The sequence below is a fragment of the Globicephala melas genome, chromosome 11, assembly GCF_963455315.2.
Source record: "Globicephala melas chromosome 11, mGloMel1.2, whole genome shotgun sequence".
Lineage (NCBI taxonomy): Eukaryota > Metazoa > Chordata > Mammalia > Artiodactyla > Delphinidae > Globicephala > Globicephala melas.
This window is the reverse complement of record NC_083324.2, coordinates 51,755,608-51,773,968: the sequence shown is the minus strand read 5'-3', so window position 1 is coordinate 51,773,968 and position 18,361 is coordinate 51,755,608. Positions and strand designations below refer to the sequence as shown.

Genomic DNA, 18,361 nt, shown 5'->3' with positions numbered 1-18,361 from the left:
GAGTTTCTGAGCGGTAATGCCCTTCTTTCTCTTCTCTATCTGGTGAACATGCTTCTCATTCAAAATCTAGTTTATATGCTGCTTCAACTCTGAGCTCCTGAGCCCAAGACCCTTTTCATGGAGATTGTTCTTCATTAGGTAAGAAAGAGGCCCATGAAAGGATTTAAGAAGGTAAGTGACCTGATCACACTGACTGTGGTAGAGAATGGTTTTTTTTTTTTTTTTTTGGCCTCACCTCTCGACCTTTAGATCTTAGTTCCCCGATCAGGGATCAAACCTGTGCCCCCTGCAGTGGAAGCGTGGAGTCTTAACCATTGGACCACCAGGGAAGTCCAAGGATGGATTTAAATGAAACAAGACTGGAAGCTCAGAAACTAGCTGAGACCAGCTAATGTTGTGATATTAATTTATTCATTAAATATTCACCAATAGCCTGCTCTGCCAGACACTGCGAAGTCTCTGTCCATGAGGAGCTTGTAATGTAGTAAGAAAGGCAGATAAACATGTAAACAAAGTAAGAAATAATTCGGATTTCAAGCTGTGATAAATATTGTGAAGAAAAGAAAAAATGAGTAAAAGGATAGAGGATAACTGAGAGCAGGGACCCTACTTTGAGTGGATTGGTTAGAGAAGGAAGGGCTCTCTTAGAGGTGACATTTGAACAATGTCCTTGCTCCTTGGGAAAGGTTCTGAGTTAAGCCTCAGTTTCTTCATTTGTAAAACGGGGGTCCTAATAATCTTCTAATTTATTCCTAATAGCTTTCTAATTTATTTACCTCCCCAGGTTACAGCTTGTGAGGATCAGCTGAGGTGAGGTGTATGTTTTAGCCCACACCCTCTGGGAAGCAGAACCCGATTAAGGTGTTCACTTTTTGGAAGGTGCAAGCCCAGGATAGTGAAGGTGAGGGAGAGAAGGAAGGAAGGCAAAGGAAGATGAACTACATTACAGCCCTAGCTACTGTTCCATCGTGACCTGTGAAGAGATGTAGCAGGTCATTTGCATATGGGACTTTTCTGTAAGGCTTTCGAGGAGAAATTACACTTCAGAATAGTCCATATGAGAGAGAAAGAAGGGATGATTTATTTGTCCAGCTTTCTCCCATTTCCTGTTTCCAGCTGGTCAAGACTCACCTCCTGGAGAATTAATTTACCTGTGCTTCTAGGTTACGTGGCTTCTTAGTGATTGATCAGCCAGCAGTTCTCACACCCTGATTTGTATTTCAACCAAATCATGAAGGGAGGGGGTTCCCATCCACCCTGATCCCATCCTCCCTTTATGATTCAAAGATAAACATTGAAGGGGCAGTTGAAAGTCCTAAGGTTCATGTCCCTATGTAACATAAAAGCGGTGTGAAACACCAGCAATATTTTAGGGTGATTTATTTGACTTTACTTTTGATAGTTATTTGAAAGGAGAAAGTGGCTGGAGTTAGGATGCAAAATCCTAGATTTGAATTTATCTGAGAATTTGGACTATGAGGATGGCAGTAGTAGGCTTAATAGGAAAAGGTTGATGACATTATGAATATGGGAAAGACAGGACCAGATGAGTAATATGAAATCAGGAGAAGAGTACTTGAAGATGGCTTTGAAATTTTGAGCCAGGATGACTGTAAAAATGGTAGGAAGGGGCTTCCCTGGTGGCGCAGTGGTTGAGAGTCCGCCTGCCGATGCAGGGGACACGGGTTCGTGCCCCGGTCCGGGAAGATCCCGCATGCCGCGGAGCGGCTGGGCCCGTGAGCCATGGCCACTGAGCCTGCGCGTCCGGAGCCTGTGCTCCGCAACGGGAGAGGCCACAACAGTGAGCGGCCAGCGTACCGCAAAAAAAAAAAAAATGTTTTAAGGTTGTAGTTAAAATGGAATATATTAAATTATTTAAGGTAGTTATAATTTTGTTTGAAGGTGTAAGTGAAATCAAACATTCATCACGGCCCTTTAAAATGAAAACTCCAAACAGAGTAAGATGTCGACGTTAAATGTAAAAGTTTGAGGAAAATCTAGTCATTCTGAACTTGTAAATTAATGACTGTTAATATTTGAAAACTAGAGTAAATCTCTTCTCCATGCATAAAAACTACTATTTTTTTAAACTAGTATTTATGAAAATAAAAACAGTCATCAGCACTGGTAGCGTTCTGCTTTGCCTGTCTTTCCCAAAGTGTGCTGATATTCTTGAAGCTTGGTATTCTGTTCTTTGTTTCTGCACTGCTGGACAGGGTGCTCAAGTCTATAGCATTGCTGGTCACATGTTAGTCCTCTGAGCTGTGGAGAAATCAGCCATTGTATGTAGGGCTTTGCTAAGGCAGGTGTACTTGGTCATGTGATAGAAAACCACACGTGAGGTATGTGAACATTAGCTGGATGGTGGCTTTAGTAAACCTGAATTCTTTTTCTTTGAAATGGCATCCTCATTTAAACTTTTCCTTCACAAAGGCATCAACACTATTTTGCGAGAGTAGCAGTAGATTTACTTAGGCCTGCATTTCTTTTACTTTGGGGAAATTTTTCTTTTCTTGAACATCATTGGAGCTGTATTTTGAAAAGTGTAGCTTGTGTGGAAGATCCTCTGATCAGATTTTTTTTTAATAAATTTATTTGTTTTATTTATTTATTTTTGGCTGTGTTGGGTCTTCCTTGCTGTGTGTTGCTTTCTCTAGTTGCAGCGAGAGGGGGCTACTCTTCATTGTGGTGTGTGGGCTTCTCATTGCGGTGGCTTCTCTTGTTGTGGAGCACGGGCTGTAGGCACGTGGGCTTCAGTAGTTGTGGCTCACAGGCTCAGCAGTCGTGGCTCACGGGCTCAATAGTCATGGCTCACAGGCTCAGTAGTCGTGACTCACAGGCTCAGTAGTCGTGGCTCACAGGCTCTAGAGCGCAGGCTCAGTAGTTGTGACGCACGGGCCTAGTTGCTCCCCGGCACGTGAGATCTTCCCGGACCAGGGCTCAAAACCATGTTCCCCACATTGGTAGGCGGATTCTTAACCACTGTGCCACCAGGGAAGCCCCTCCAATCAGATTTTTTTCTTTTTTTTCTTTTTTTTTTTTTTTGCTGTACGCGGGCCTCTCACTGTTGTGGCCTCTCCCGTTACGGAGCACAGGCTCCGGACGCGCAGGCTGAGCGGCCATGGCTCACGGGCCTAGCAGCTCCACGGTATGTGGGATCTTCCCGGACCGGGGCACGAACCCGTGTCCCCTGCATCGGCAGGCGGACTCTCAACCACTGCGCCACCAGGGAAGCCCCTCCAATCAGATTTGAATTGTTAACATTCTGTGTTGGAATGTGTCTGGGCTTTCCGTTAACTGACTTTTTCCAGTTTTGGAAAAGCAGTGTGTTTCTTTTCTACTTAGTTTAAACCTAATTGGTTAGAAATGAAGCCCGTTGGCTTAAAAAGCATCAAAGTCTGTGCGCCGAAGAGCTCTGTTCGCCTAGATGGTCAGCCCTGTTCATTAGGCCAGAGTAGAAGGAAGGTCAGGCTTATGGATGAACGGTCATATACTCTTTCAATTGGCAATAGAGACTATTTTGGGACAAATAAAGACACGTTGTGGAATTACGTGCAGCCTCTTTCTGGTAAGAAGTCAGTAGTTACCAAGAAATTGAATGTTTTAAAGACTGATTGTCAAAATAATACCTGTTCCTTGCAGAAAACTTGAAAAGTGCAGAAAGATAAGGAAAATAGGAATAGTAATCCTATTGGAGTGGGGTTTTTTTCCCCTAGTTTTATCTTGAAGTAAAAGAATGTAGGTAAAATAATAGCTGGTAAACATGTAAAAGGCTGTTTACTGAGCTCAGTTCTCTAAAATGTCTATTTCAGAGACTCTTGTCATCCTTAGAGTCTAGCTTATTAAAGTTGGCTTCTTTCCTTATTTGGAAGATTTTAGGAGACTTTTACAGTTCCTAGAGAATAATGATAGCAGTGGCCACATAAGCCAATCTGCTTCTGGTGGGAAGTAGAAGCTTAAACTCTTCAGTGCCTTGGTGAATTGTTGGGTGTTTCCCTCTGCCTTGTATTTATAATCACAATTTATAAATGACAGTTGGGCCAAGAAGTCCCATTAAAGAATGTCATCTAATTTAGAGAGGCTATATTTTAGAAGAAGCTATGGAGATAACTTGATGGCAAACTAAGAATTTTGGACATTTGGTTTAAATTTAGTGTACTTCTTTATGAGGGGAGATAAAGTTTTTAAACACTTTAGGTTTCCTAAAAAATTTCAAAGTATTTACGTTCATTGTTAAAATTTTACGGTGAATATACCTAGAGTTGAGGTTCTGTCTCAATCTAAACTCATACCTGGCTTTCTGGGGTCCTGAAATCCTGTGTCCCCATTTTTACACATTTTAAAGAAAATGGTCCTTACTGTTATTGTGCACCTGAAAGTTTTGCAAAGCAGGTGTATTGTGTAAACAGTTGCATTAACAGTAACTCACTGTTACTGGCTTTCTAAAGAAAAAGCTGTTTGACAGGGTCCTCTTAAACCAGTGAGCTCTCTCACTGGTTTAAACTGTTAAACTATTAGTTTTTGTCCTCCCTGTTACGAATCAATTCTTATTTATTTGTATGCAAAAGTGGAAATGCAATACTAATTTATCTAACTTTAATTATCAGAGGTAACACTTCTAATAAACCCCAATGCCAGGGACTTCGCTGGTGGTCCAGTGGTAAAGAATCCATCCTGCAATGCAAGGGACACAGGTTTGATCCCTGGTCAGGGAACTAAGATCCCACATGCCGTGGGGCAACTAAGCCCATGCGCCATAACTACTGAGCCTGCACACCTCAACTAGAGAGCCCGTGTGCCTCAAACTACAGAGCACTCGTGCTCTGGAGCCCACGCACCACAACTACAGAGCTCATGCACCCTAGAGGCCGTGCACCACAACTAGAGAAAAGAAAACCTGCACACCACAACTAGAGAGGAGCTCACATGCTGCAGTGAAAGATCCCACATACCACAATAAATATCTTGCATGCTGCAACTGAGACCCAACACAGGCAAAAATAAAAATAAATAAATAAATATTTTTAAAAAAACACTGTGAATAAAATTTACCTCTAAAAAAACAAAAACACCCCAAAAAGCCCCAAATACCAGAATACCTTTTTTTGTAGGGCAGATCTAAGTCTTAGATAAGTTCACTTAAGCACAGGTTATATTTTGTTTTTAAGTGTAAGTGGTGCTTCTCAAGAGTATTGTAATAATAGGGGTTTTGCAGTGATCTATGGAGCTGTTCACACTAAATCTAATTTCATTGTTTATTTGTATGTTTAAAGTGCAGAAATAAGTATTTTATAAAAAAACAAACAAAAAACCACAATGGAATCCTTAGTTGTTCTGTCAAAAGGAAAGGGGGAAGGAACCCTTAGTTGTTCTGTCAAAAGGAAAGGGGGAAGGAAGCTAATATCTAGTTAAGAGAGTTAGATGGTCAAGGGGAGACCAGACTGAAGATATGACTGATTCCAAGACGTATGTTTTCATTATACCATGATGTCATCTTGACAGAGGGAAATCGGGGGTCTTTGCTTACTGCTTATATGTGCCAGGCCAGGGCTTCCAAAAGTCAGCTCTACTGAGGACTCATTCGTTGAAATGATCCTGGAAAACAGGTTTCTAGGCAGTTATCAAAAAGTACTCACATCATAAGTGTACATACAGTTTAATGAATTCTCACACACCCAGAAGCACCCCCCACTCTCCACCCCATGCATCTTGCAGTCACTAGACTCCTGGAGGTAATCCCTTATCTGAATTCTAAAACCTTGTATTAGTTTTAGGCAGGCATTTAAAAATAAAACTTAAAAAAAAAAGTAACCCATGTAAATTATAAAAATTTAAACAAGTGTTGTCAAATGCAAGTTTATGTGCCTGAAGCACAGTGAGGCCAAACAAACCGAAATGTCAGAGTTTGGAGCAGGGAAAGGTTTACTGCAAGGCCAAACAAGGAGATTGGGTGGCTTGTATTTAAAAAACCCAAACTCCCTGATGGTTTTTGGAAAAAAGTTTTTAATAGGCAAAATTTGGGGTGAGGGCTGCAGGGTATGTGGCTTTCTTCTGATTGGTTGGTAGTGAGGTAACAGGGTGGTGTCCAGGAATCTTGTGCTCAGCCTGAAGTTACTATCCTCCACCTGTGTGGGGGCCTTAGTTCCTGCAGAAGAACTCAAGAGATGTGTTATATATATTCCTTGAGGAGGAACCAGTACTCTGCACTATTGTTTCTTGACTGCTCCACCTTTGTTTCTGCATTCCCTCCCTTCTCTAATTACTGTTTGAATCTGCCCTTTGGTACTCAGGAAAGGTCTAGGAGCCTGAAGCTTTTTTCTACAAAGAAGAAAACGGGGTAGGAGGGGTGTTCGGAAGGGTTTTTGTATCCAGGAGGGCCCCACAGACAGGGTCCTGCTCAGTTTCACAATTGAGAGGAATAGGAATAGGAAGGGAAGTAAAATCTCTCACTCTTCCATCCCACTCCCTGAAGGTAATCACTGAGTTTGATGTATATCCTTCCAAAGTTTATTCTGTACATATTCAGAAGTACATATCTATGTATATATCTTTACAAAACATGAAGTTCAGTTGTATAATATTGTTTGCAGGACTTCCCTGGTGGCGCAGTGGTTAAGAATCCATCTGCCGGGCTTCCCTGGTGGCGCAGTGGTTAAGAGTCCACCTGCCAATGCAGGGGACACGGCTTCGAGCCCTGGTCTAGGAAGATCCCACATGCCGCGGAGCAAATAAGCCCGTGCGCCACAACTACTGAGCTGCACTCTAGAGTCCATGAGCCCCAACTACTGAAGCCCTCATGCCTAGAGCCTGTGCTCCACAGCAAGAGAAGCTACTGCAATGAGAAGCCCGCACACCTCAACAAAGAGTAGCCCGCACTCGCCACAACTAGAGAAAGCCTGTGCGCAGCAACAAAGACCCAACTCAGCCAAAAATAAATAAGGAAGGAAGGAATCCACCTGCCAATGCAGGGGACACGGGTTCGATCCCTGGTCCGGGAAGATCCCACATGCCACGGAGCAACTAAGCCCGTGCACCACAGCTACTGAGCCCACTAGCCACAACTACTGAGCCCACACTCCTAGAGCCCATGCCCCACAACAGGAGAAGCCACTGCAATGAGAAGCCCGCGCACCGCAATGAAGAGTAGCCCCCGCTTCCCACAACTAGAGAAAGCCTGCCTGCAGCAACGAAGACCCAATGCAGACAAAAATTAATTAATTTTTTTAAAAAAACTGTTTGCAATCTGTTCCTTTAAGATGTTGAAGATATTTTTCCATGTCAACACATGTAGACTCAACTTCTTTAACAGTTTAGTGTGCCATTGTATTCCTATACCATGCTTCAGTTAGCAATTTGTTTTTAATTGGAATATATAGTTAGCAATTTCTTAACTGAGGGATATTTAAGGATATCTCTAGTTGTGTTATTTCTAGACATTCACTTTTATAAATAGTGCTGCAGTGAGCATCTTTGTGTATTTGTAGAGTGAATACCTAGAAGTGGGATTGTTTGGTCAAGGCTATGTACATAGACAGGTATTGGCAATTCCTTACCAGGAGGTCTTAACCAGTTTACGCTCAGACCCAACAGGTGTTGTCCTTGAGTAGTTTAAGACTTGGTTCAGCTGAGATTTTTATGTTTATTTTTTAAATTAAAAAAATCTAATTTTTAAAAGAGTAAATTGGGTAGAAATTGTGAATATTAGAATGTACATGGACAGTTCTGTTAAGGAAGCTTTTTAAAAAAAATTTTTTTTTGGCTGTGTCAGGTCTTAGTTGTAGCACACAGGATCTTTTCATTGTGGTGCACCGGGCTCTTTGTTGGGCGCATGGGCTTCTCTCTAGTTGTGGCATGCAGGCTTCTCTAGTTGTGGCACACGGGCTCCAGAGCACGTGGGTTCAGTAGTTGCAGCATACGGGCTCTCTAGTTGTGGGGTGCAGGCTTAGTTGCCCTGCGGCATGTGAGATCTTAGTTCCCGAACCAGGGATTGAACCCACGTCCCCTGCATTGGAAGGTGGTTTCTTAACCACTGGACCACCAGGGAAGTCCCAACGAGGCTTTTTTAAATGTATTAATCTTGGCTTTTGGATTTCTTTGCCTGGAAATTACCTATGAGTTCTTATCAATGTAGTTTTCTCATTGTTAAATGTTGCTGTGTTCCAACTGGATTATAAACTTTTTGAAGGCATTGTATATGTATTTATAATCTCCTTGTGTCTGCAGGGCCTGGCATATTTTCTTGAATATGTGGGATTTTTGGTATATGGCTGGGGGACAGATCTAATATTTTTAAGAGAACACAATATTCTCAGCCTGAATGACCTGACAGACAGAACTGTAATCCTTACATAAGGATTTCCACAGCAAAAGGAAACATTTCTTAAGTTTTCGAAGGAATGGCTTCTTCCTCACTTATGACACTAATAGCCATTGTGGTTGAGAGAGGTCTAACTTTGGCAACTTCATTAGGAAGAAGACAATTAAGAAGAAAACTAGGGATACATTCACTGCATTACTGTTGTTTCTAAAGAACTATAAAACTTGTGTGTTTGCAGATCAGGGAGCAGAGAAACATGAAGGGACAGGTCAGTCCTCTGGGATTACTGATCAAGAGAAGGAGTTGTCCACCAGTGCTTTCCAGGCTTTCACAGTAAGAAGTGGTTTCTCTTAATCTGTTCCATTTTTAGTAACTGTCAAGCATGAATATTTTCACAGTGAATTTTTTAATTTATAATTTTTGTTCTGTACTAATTCAAGAGTTTAAGTTTATAGAGTAGGTTTAGGTTTAAAATTTTTTTTTTAATTTTAGAGTTTAAATATGGTGAAAGGAATGAGAGTAATTTGAGCCATTCCCAAATTTTTGTGTTTCCATAAACATATTTTAACTGTCAATGTTGTTTTTAAGTCTCTTAAATTTAGATTTGTAATATGTGAGTCAGTCTTTTCATTTTACTACTCTCTTCAGTTCTCTTCCTTGACTGTACTTTAAAGTGGAACCCCAAAAGTTTATTGTCAGAATTTTAACTTTTCTGACATTAAACGATATGAAAGAAAACATTATTTGATTATCAAGTTACATACATGTAAGTGGAAGAACTTGATACTTGGGTATTCCAAGTATACTAGAAATTAAAATTTGGAGTAATTAATCATATTACTTTTCTTGGCTAGCCTTGGCTATTATACCTTGCTAGCAATATGTACTAATATATATTATATCTGATTATAATATATACTATATATAGGTATATTACATACCCATATATGTGTGTGTGTCTTGTAGATATAATGCACATGTATCACTGTTAGAGTTTCATTCTTTGGAAATAAATATCCACATTTTTTTTTCAGTTTTATTGAGATATAATTGACATATCACAGTTTCTTAATTGGCATGACTCTTACTTCAACTAGTGACTTTAATTAGTATATTTAGGGGAATTATATCTGTCTTTGTAAGAATTTTTAAATAAAGATCACTGAAATATATTTGGAAATGAATGTATAGTTCTTAAAGTTGGTATGTAATTTTGTTTGTTTGTTTTTGTTTTAGGCTGGAAATTATGATGTCTGTCTGCAACATCTTGCCTGCCTACAAGATATAAACAAAGACGATTATAAAATAATTTTGAACACAGCAGTAGCTGAGTTTTTCAAAAGTAACCAGACAACAACAGATAGTTTAAGACAGACACTTAACCAGCTGAAGAATCAGGTGATACATAAATGAATTTCATTATAAAAATATTGTGGTGCTCTCTAGATTGTGAAATAAAGTTAGTTAAGTAAAATTAATTTCACTTCCTATCTGATATTAATAGCATAATTTCTAATATAAAACATTTGTTGGTATTAATTTTATTTGTATAAAATTCTTATTCCAGGAAATGAAAGGTATGTTGTGTGATTTTATTTTGTATTGGTTTTTTTTTTTGGCTGCATTGGGTCTTCGTTGCTGCGCACGGGCTTTCTCTAGTTGCGGCGAGCGGGGGCTACTCTTCGTTGCAGTGTGCAGGCTTCTTCTCATTGTCGTGGCTTCTCTTGTTGCAGAGCACAGGCTCTAGGCGCTCAGCCTTCAGTAGCTGTGGCACACGGGCTCAGTAGTTGTGGTTTGCGGGCTCTAGAACGCAGGCTCAGTAGTTGTGGCGCACGGGCTTAGTTGCTCCGTGGCATGTGGGATCTTCCCGGACCAAGGCTCGAACCCATGTCCCCTGCATTGGCAGGCGGATTCTTAACCACTGCACCACCAGGGAAGTCTTTCTATGGGGTTTTGAACTTGATCAGAATAAGCTAATACACAAAATTTGAATGAGCTTTGGAGTTTTGAGAAAGAATTAAAATAGAAATATATGAGAAGAGTAGCTGCCGAGATTTTATCTTATTTATAACTGCAAAGATCTGATTATTAATAATAATGTCAAACTTTTAGCATTTTGGATTAGGAGATGATTAACTGATCAAATAGAAGATATTCTGATTTATATATGGTTTGGGACTTGCCTTGGTCATTAGGCATAACAGTCACAAGGGTAGACCTTTGATATTCAAGAGGGCTAATAGCAGACCTTTAGTGCTTACTGTGTAACAAGACCTTACGTAACTAAGAACCTCATATAGGACATCTCACTTATTCTTCCCAGTAGTCCTGTGAAGTAGCTACTATATTTTTTCTCATTTTACAGATGGGAAAGCTGAGGTACAGATGGCTTGGATAAATTGTCAAAAGACACAAAGCTTTTAAGTAATAAGAGCTACATGAACCCAGTTCTGTTTGTGTTTTTAGTTACTGCTTCATGCTGTACAAGGTCTTGAGATCTTTTTGAGCCCCCGTCCTGGATTCATGAGTACCACCATACTGTGGAAGCATCACCTAAAATGTGACATGGTTAGAAATAAGAGACCCCTTCAGGCTTTTCATGACTTTATAGGAGTAAAGTAATTATTCAACCCTATTAAAATTCGTCAATGAAAAGGAGAATAATAGCCAACATTTATTAAATGGTTATTACTTGATTCCGTATTTCATATTAAGTGTTTTTTGTGTCATATCTCATATAATCCTCACATTCAACCCTTGTGGTAGGTATTTGTTATCTCAATTTTTAATTTTTTTTATATTTTATTTATTTATTGGGCTGCACTGGGTCTTAGTTGTGGCATACAGGATCTTCGTTGCAGTATGCAGGATCTTTCTTTGCGGCACACAGGCTTTCTACTTGCAGCACATGGGCTCTCTAGTTGTGGTGCACAGGCTCCAGAGCACGTGGCCTCAGTAGTTGCAGCGTGAAGTCTTAGTTGCCCCTCGGCATGTGGGATCTTAGTTCCCCGACCAGGGATCGAACCCGTTTCCCTTGCGCTGGAAGGCTGATTCTTAACCACTGGACCAGCAGGGAAGTCCCCTATCTCAATTTTAAATTGAGGTTTAGAGGGCCTACTAATTTTAATTTTTACAGCTAGGAAGGGGAGAAGCAGGATTTGAACCAGACCCTCTGACTCTTGAGCCTGTTCTCATAACTGCCTCAGTCTTTGTAAATGTGTATGTCATCACATTACATCATTGCTCTAGTCTTATTAACCATGATTTATCTGGAGCTCCAGAATCAGAGGAAAGATGATGTTTGCTGATGTCTAGTACTTGTGCCCTACAACCCCATAGACAGTTTCTTGCAGGGAACATTAATTTGGGCTTTGAGTACAAGTTCATCCTGAAAACTTTTTTTAGAATAAGAGGCTCCTGGGGACTTCCCTGGTGGCACAGTGGTTAAGAATCCACCTGCCAGTGTAGGAGACACGGGTTCAATCCCTGGTCCAGGAAGATCCCACATCCCACAGAGCAACTAAGCCCGTGTGCCACAACTACTGAGCCTGCTCTCTAGAGCCCGAGAGCCACAACTTACTAAGCCTGTGTGCCACAACTACTGAAGCCCATGCGCCTAGAGCCCATGCTCCACTATAAGAGAAGCCACCGCAATGAGAAGCCCATGCACCACAACAAAGAGTAGCCCCCACTTGCCACAACTAGAGAAACCCCGCACGCAGCAATGGAGACCCAGTGCGTCCAAAAATAAATAAAATAATTAATTAATTAAAAAAAATAAAGAATAAGAGGCTCCTGCAAACTTCCTGTAATTTAATTTTTGGCTGCATTTGTTGCTGCTTGTGGGCTTTCTCCAGTTGCACCAGGCAGGGGCTACTCTTTGTTGTGGTGTGCGGGCTTCTCACTGCAGTGGCTTCTCTTGTTGCGGAGCACGTGCTCTAGGCATGTGGCCTCAGTAGTTGCGGCACATGGGCTTAATTGCTCCACGGCATGTGGGATCTTCCTGGACCAGGGATCAAACCCGTGTCCCCAGCATTGGCAGGCGGATTCTTAACCACTGCACCACCAGGGAAGTCCCAGCCTTTATTCTTAATAAGATTGGTTCAGTAACTAACACACAGACACACACACACCGAGTGCCTTCCAACTCTTGAGTTTCCTACAAGTGTTTGTACTTGTGTCTCCTTGCTTTCTCTAAATCATACTTCTGTTCAGTCACATGTCCTGGGCATAGTGACACACCTTGTCAGTCTTTTCCACTTTCAGTGACTTTTTATCTCATTTAGTGAGTAGTTTTTGTTCTGGCTGGAGCAATTACTAGATTATTTTGGTGAATCATAGAAAATGTGGCAAAGTTATTCATATCGTAAGTTCAACCTTTGCTGAAACCAAAACTCCTTAATTTGTCCAAAACCGCTTTTTCTGGCTGAGAATTATCCCTTCTTAGCTTATTCTCTCTTCATTGCATAACTACCTAGAAGTGTTATCTTTCTTTGGAAATTGAGTTTTCTCTATTTAAAGAGACTATTTTTAATCACTTGAAGATAGAGACTTGATAAGTGAACATTATAAAGACCCCAAACTCATTGAGATGCACATGCTATTAGCTAGCTAGGACCAATTGTTAACAATTGAATCCTCCTGTCAGGCTCACCACATGGGTGATTGAAATCTGCAGAAGTCTGATTACAAATCACTATGTATCATGAACTTTCTGTTTCTTATCATTAGCTAGACCAAGGTTGTTAAGTCCCCGTACAGTTGAACCTGGAGGTCCACGGGGGTTTGATTCCAGGGACCCCCCCCCCACCGCGGTAGCAAAATCCACAGTTCAAGTCCCTTATATAAAATGGCATAATATTTTGATATAACCTACACACATCTTCCTATCTTCCTGTATACTTTATTCATTTATTTTTTTTTTGCGTTACGCGGGCCTCTCACTGTTGTGGCCTCTCCTGTTGCGGAGCACAAGCTCCGGAAGCGCAGGCCCAGTGGCCATGGCTCACGGGCCCAGCCGCTCCGCAGCATGTGGGATCTTCCCGGACTGGGGCACGAACCCATGTCCCCTGCATCGGCAGGCAGACTCTCAACCACTGCGCCACCAGGGAAGCCCTTCCTGTATACTTTAAATCATCTCTAGATTATTTATAATACCTAATACAATGTAAATGCTATGTAAATAGATGCCAGCGCACAGCAAATTCAAATTTTGCTTTTAGGAACTTTATGGAATTTTTTCCCCCAAGTGTTTTCAATCTGTGGTTGGTTGAATCCACAGATGTGGAAGCTGTGGATACAGAGGGCCAACTGTATGTCAAAATTCCACTGCTTAATTTAGGAAAATGTCAGTCTTAGAATTAATTACTTAACATTCCTCAGTAATTTATTGCAGTCTTTGTGGTGGCAAAGAAAGATAAACTTTAATACAGGTAGAATTCCATTTTAATGTGTTCCATGGGATTATAGAATGGTTGTAAAACTTGATAAAAATTTAAAAACCTATTACAGAAAGTGGGTATACAGATCGTCATTAGCTTTAAAATGCTAAGTGTTGTGACTTTTCTTCTTTTGGTATCAGATGTGGATGTTAGGGTTCTAGTAAAGCCATTAAAAGCCGATTTTCACCACCATGTGTGACAAAGTGTATTTTTGTTGTTCATTACTTTGAAAAATCTTTTTTTTTTAATTGTGAGAATAAAACCGGAACATAATAGGAAAATCAGAAAATATACTTTCTAGCCATACGACCTCAGGCAAGATAATTAAGCTTTTTTTCGTTTGTTTCCTTATTTATAAAAAGGAAATGATAATATCTATGTCCTTGAGGTATAAGAAGGATTAAATGAGGTATTCTCTGTAAAGGGTTTAATGTAGCAGGCCTGGCACATAGTTAAATAGTATTATTTGTTAATGTTTAAATTTACTTTGGTTTTTACAAAATGGAATCAAGTTTATGTATATGTACCTCATAACATCCTCACAGGAAAGGTCGTTTTGAGTTTTGCCCACTCCCTATGTAGCCTCTTGCTACGTGAGGCTGGAAAGTGGGAATCTAACTCAGAAGCCACACTGGCTTTTAGAAAGCATTGAGGATACCTTCACAGTGGCAAGGAAGAGACTCGCCTTGCCTTGGGCAAGGTACTTAATAAAGTCCCATCAGAATGTTTTACTTAGCAGAATTTTATATGAATGAAATAATTTTTAGTATGTGAGAGTAATTAAAATCTAGAGGTCCTATTAAAAATATGGAAAATTTTAGAGTAAGAAATGTTGGTCTGTGTTCCTGTTTATTCATTTAGAGTCTTTCACTTTTGCTCTTTAGTACTGTTAGAACATAATCCCTATTGATTGTTTAATAGGTGCACTCGGCTGTTGAAGAAATGGATGGATTAGATGATGTTGAAAACAGTATGTTGTATTACAATCAAGCAGTCATCCTGTATCATCTCCGGCAGTATACAGAAGCCATATCCGTTGGTGAAAAACTTTATCAGTTCATAGAACCTTTTGGTATGTTATCTGTCAAATCAGAAATTTGCCTATCTTCTCATACCTGTGAAGGTTTCTGATACTTTCATCTAGATAATAACCTGAATCAGAATTACATGTGAGTGTTTAAAGAAAGAAAAAAAGCTGTGTCGAGTTTTCTTAATGGTTAGAAAAAATAAAAATTATATCACTTTTAGATGAATCCAGGTTTTCCTTTAATATCCCAGTTACCCCCACCCCAGTTTTTGATGATAACTGTTAGAAATGCTATTCCTAATTGAATAGATTTACTGATTTTTTTTTCTTTGATGTTTAAACACCACCTCAGTGTACCTGATCCTTTCTTTCTTAAGTAGTATATTAAGGAAGGAGTGTTTTGGAATGTTAGGGGACAATGTAGTATTTTATTTTGTATATTGCCTAATTGAAATTTCTGTGGGTAATCATAGAGTAGATAGTATAGAACACAATTAGCTTTTTTGTTAACTAGCTTACAATTACTAGCCTCAAGTGAGAGTAGTGAGACAAGTAAGGGCAAAGAAAGAAGAGGGAGCAAATAAAGCAGCAAAGCTGGACCCAGGAAATGTTTGAGAGGGCCGTTAGTTTCCAGCCTGCAAGCAATCAGATTTCAATTGTCTTTTTCTCCATGGCTCCTTTCTTTTAAATTCAAAACACTGGGGCGAATTCCTGATTTATAAACCCCTTATTGCTGTTATGGTCACTACAGGACGGGTGGTGGTCTGTACTTGCTCTGGTACTTTGGGAAGGTTCCAGGGTCCCTTGTGCTGACGGCTGGCTGGAGAGCTCTCACTGTGGCTCCAGGGAGGCCTTTTCCAGGTGCTCTTCTGCCCCTCAGCCCTGAAGATGCAGTGGTTGACAGACTAGGCAGGAGACATCAGTGGTGAAGGATTGTGTGCTAGGGACCAGTTCCTTTCCCCTGTAAAGCTGGAAATCAGTTATACTTCTAGGATGGCACAGATGTGCTTTTGCTAGAAAGCTGGTTTTTAGAATTTCCAGAACAGTTAATGAAATGATGTTCATCTTTACTATGGCTGAGCAGAATATAGCAACCAACTAGTCAGTTTTTAGATCCACTTTTCCTCCTTCTTTGAAAACTTTTTTTTTTTAACTTTATTACTTGGCTCTTCATACAACATAAATTATTGAGCATACCCTATGGAGCAGACAGTATTCTAGGGTCTGAAGATAATACAGTGAATGAAAGAGAGGAAGTCTTTACCGTCATTAAGCTTATGTTCTAATGGCAGAGAGAGGCAATACGATAAATACATCTGGCGAGGTAGTTAAATGCTGCAAAGAAGGGCTAAAATTGGGTAAGAGGATTGACTGGGGATGTTATTTTTAGATAAGATAATTGAGGAAGGCCTGGGATAAGACAGTATTTGAGAGACGCTTGAATGAAGAGAAGAGGTGAGCCATGCAGCTGGGGGAAAGCATCACAGCCAGAGGTAATAGTGTTTGCAGAGGCCCTGCGGTGAGCGTGGTCCTGGCAAGTGAGAGAAGCAGCAGGAGCGCCGTGGTGACTGGAGCGAGGTAGGAGCACAGGGTTAGCATTTTAGCCTAGGGAAGGACTCACTCTTTTTCAGGTGTGGTGGGCAGCCCTTGGAGATGTGTGACCTTTGCACGTCAACTGCACTGACTTTAGTTCTAAATGGATTCTACTCTGGCCGCTGTGTAAGAGCAAGAATGGAATCAGGAAGACTTGTTAGGAGGCTCTTAAGGGCTTTTGAAATGTTCAGTTCTTGATTATAGCAGCCTTCTTTTAGACGCTTTCCATTTATCTTCTCTTTTGAAAGGAAAGGAAAATAGTGTTATGTCATATACCAGATTAACCCTCCTCTCTTCGCTGGGCTCTTCTTCCTTTGAAGTTCTTGTCTTTATATTTTCCTCTTGGCTGTTTCAATTTTCTGGTATACTCCAGTCCACACCTTGTTTCTTTTGTGTCTGTAATCGCCCTGTTTCTTTTCCCCATCTCTGTGCCTAGAAAGGAAGTCTTTTTCCTAGAGTCATAGACCTTTTTAGAGTTAGAAGGAACCTCGGGATCGCCTGGTCCACCCCCTGCCTTCAGGCATGTGAAGTATTCTCCCCATTTTACAGGTCAGCCAGCTGAGGTCTAAGTAGTTCAGTGATGTGCAGAGGCTGCACATCTATTAAGTAGCCAAGCAGGCACTGGAACTAGGGTTTCCTTCCACCTAAAGTAATACTCCTCATTTCATGTGCTGGTATTTGGTAGATATTTTGCCAAAGGAATTTCAGACAGTAGAGTCCCTGATATGAGAGGCCTTGAGATGCCTAATAGAATGACACTGTGGCTTCCATCCACAGCTCTAGGTAATAAATATTCCTTTAAGTCAAGACTCAGGCTTTGCTTTTAGAGCTTTTTCTGTGGGGAATGGTCTGAGATACTTGCTTCACTTTGGATTGTGACTTTTCTTTTCATGTTTTTTTCCCCCCAGAAGAAAAATTTGCCCAAGCAGTGTGTTTTTTGCTCGTAGACCTGTATATATTAACCTACCAAGCTGAGAAAGCTTTACATCTTCTTGCTGTTCTAGAAAAAATGATTTCACAGGGCAACAATAACAAAAATGGAAAGAATGAGGTGAGTGTTCTGAGGTGATCAGACTAAAATGTAAAGTATGATTAATATTTATGGTTATTAAACATTTTAACAGCTTTATTAAAATATAATTTACATACACAAAATTTATCGTTTTAAAGTGTACCATTCAGTGGTTTTTAGTATACTCACAGAATTGTGCAACCATTACCACTATATAATTTCATCACTCTGGAAAGAAACCCTGTACCTGTTAGCAGTGATTCCCTTTCCCTCCTTCCCTCGGCCTCTGGTCACCACTAGTTTACTTTTCTATCTCTGTGGATTTGCCTCTTGTGGACGTTTCGTATAAATGCAGTCATACACTATGTGACCTTTTGTGATTGGCCTCTGGTATATTATTTTCAGTTTACCATGTGTAGCCTGTAGCATTCCTTTTTCATGTATTTCATTCCTTTTTATGGCCAAATAGTATTCCGTTATGTAGATATGCCACATTTTTTAATCCATTCATCAGCTGATGAACGTTGGGTTGTTTTCCTCTTTTGGCTGTTATAAGTAATGCTTCTATGAACACTGATGTACAGATTTTTGTGGGGGCATGTTTTCAATTCTCTTGGGTGTGTATTTAAGAGTGGAATTGCTGGATCATTTGGTAACTCTATGTTTAACTTTCGGAGGAACTACCAGACTGTTTTCCAAAGTAGCTGCACTATTTTATATTCCTACCAGCAACTTTTGAGGGTTCCAGTTTCTCCACATTCTCACTAGCCCTTACCCGTCTTTTAAAAATTGTAACCATCCTAATGGGTATGAAGTAGTATCTCATAATAGTTTTGATTTCCCTAATGACCAAGGATATATGTTCACATCTTTTCATGTGTGAGATATTAGTTTTACAGAATGTGAAGATTAGAATGAAGACCACAAAATTCCATTATCTGGGAAAATTTCATCATTAAAGTTCTTCAAAA

General features: G+C 40.3%; 1 protein-coding gene across 5 annotated transcripts in view; it reads left to right on the top strand.

Moving 5' to 3' along the window:
* The window catches only part of CNOT10 (CCR4-NOT transcription complex subunit 10), a 66,873-nt gene that overhangs the window by 2,559 nt on the left and 45,953 nt on the right, over positions 1-18,361 (top strand). For 4 of the 5 annotated variants that reach the window (XM_030830053.3, XM_060307757.2, XM_060307756.2 and 1 more), the window contains exons 2-5: positions 8,556-8,650; positions 9,554-9,715; positions 14,680-14,830; positions 17,287-17,429. In XM_030830053.3, coding sequence (XP_030685913.1) covers positions 8,556-8,650; positions 9,554-9,715; positions 14,680-14,830; positions 17,287-17,429 — 551 coding nt within the window. The remainder of the gene's footprint in view (positions 1-8,555; positions 8,651-9,553; positions 9,716-14,679; positions 14,831-17,286; positions 17,430-18,361) is intronic. The other variant, XM_030830056.3, reaches the window with a different exon arrangement.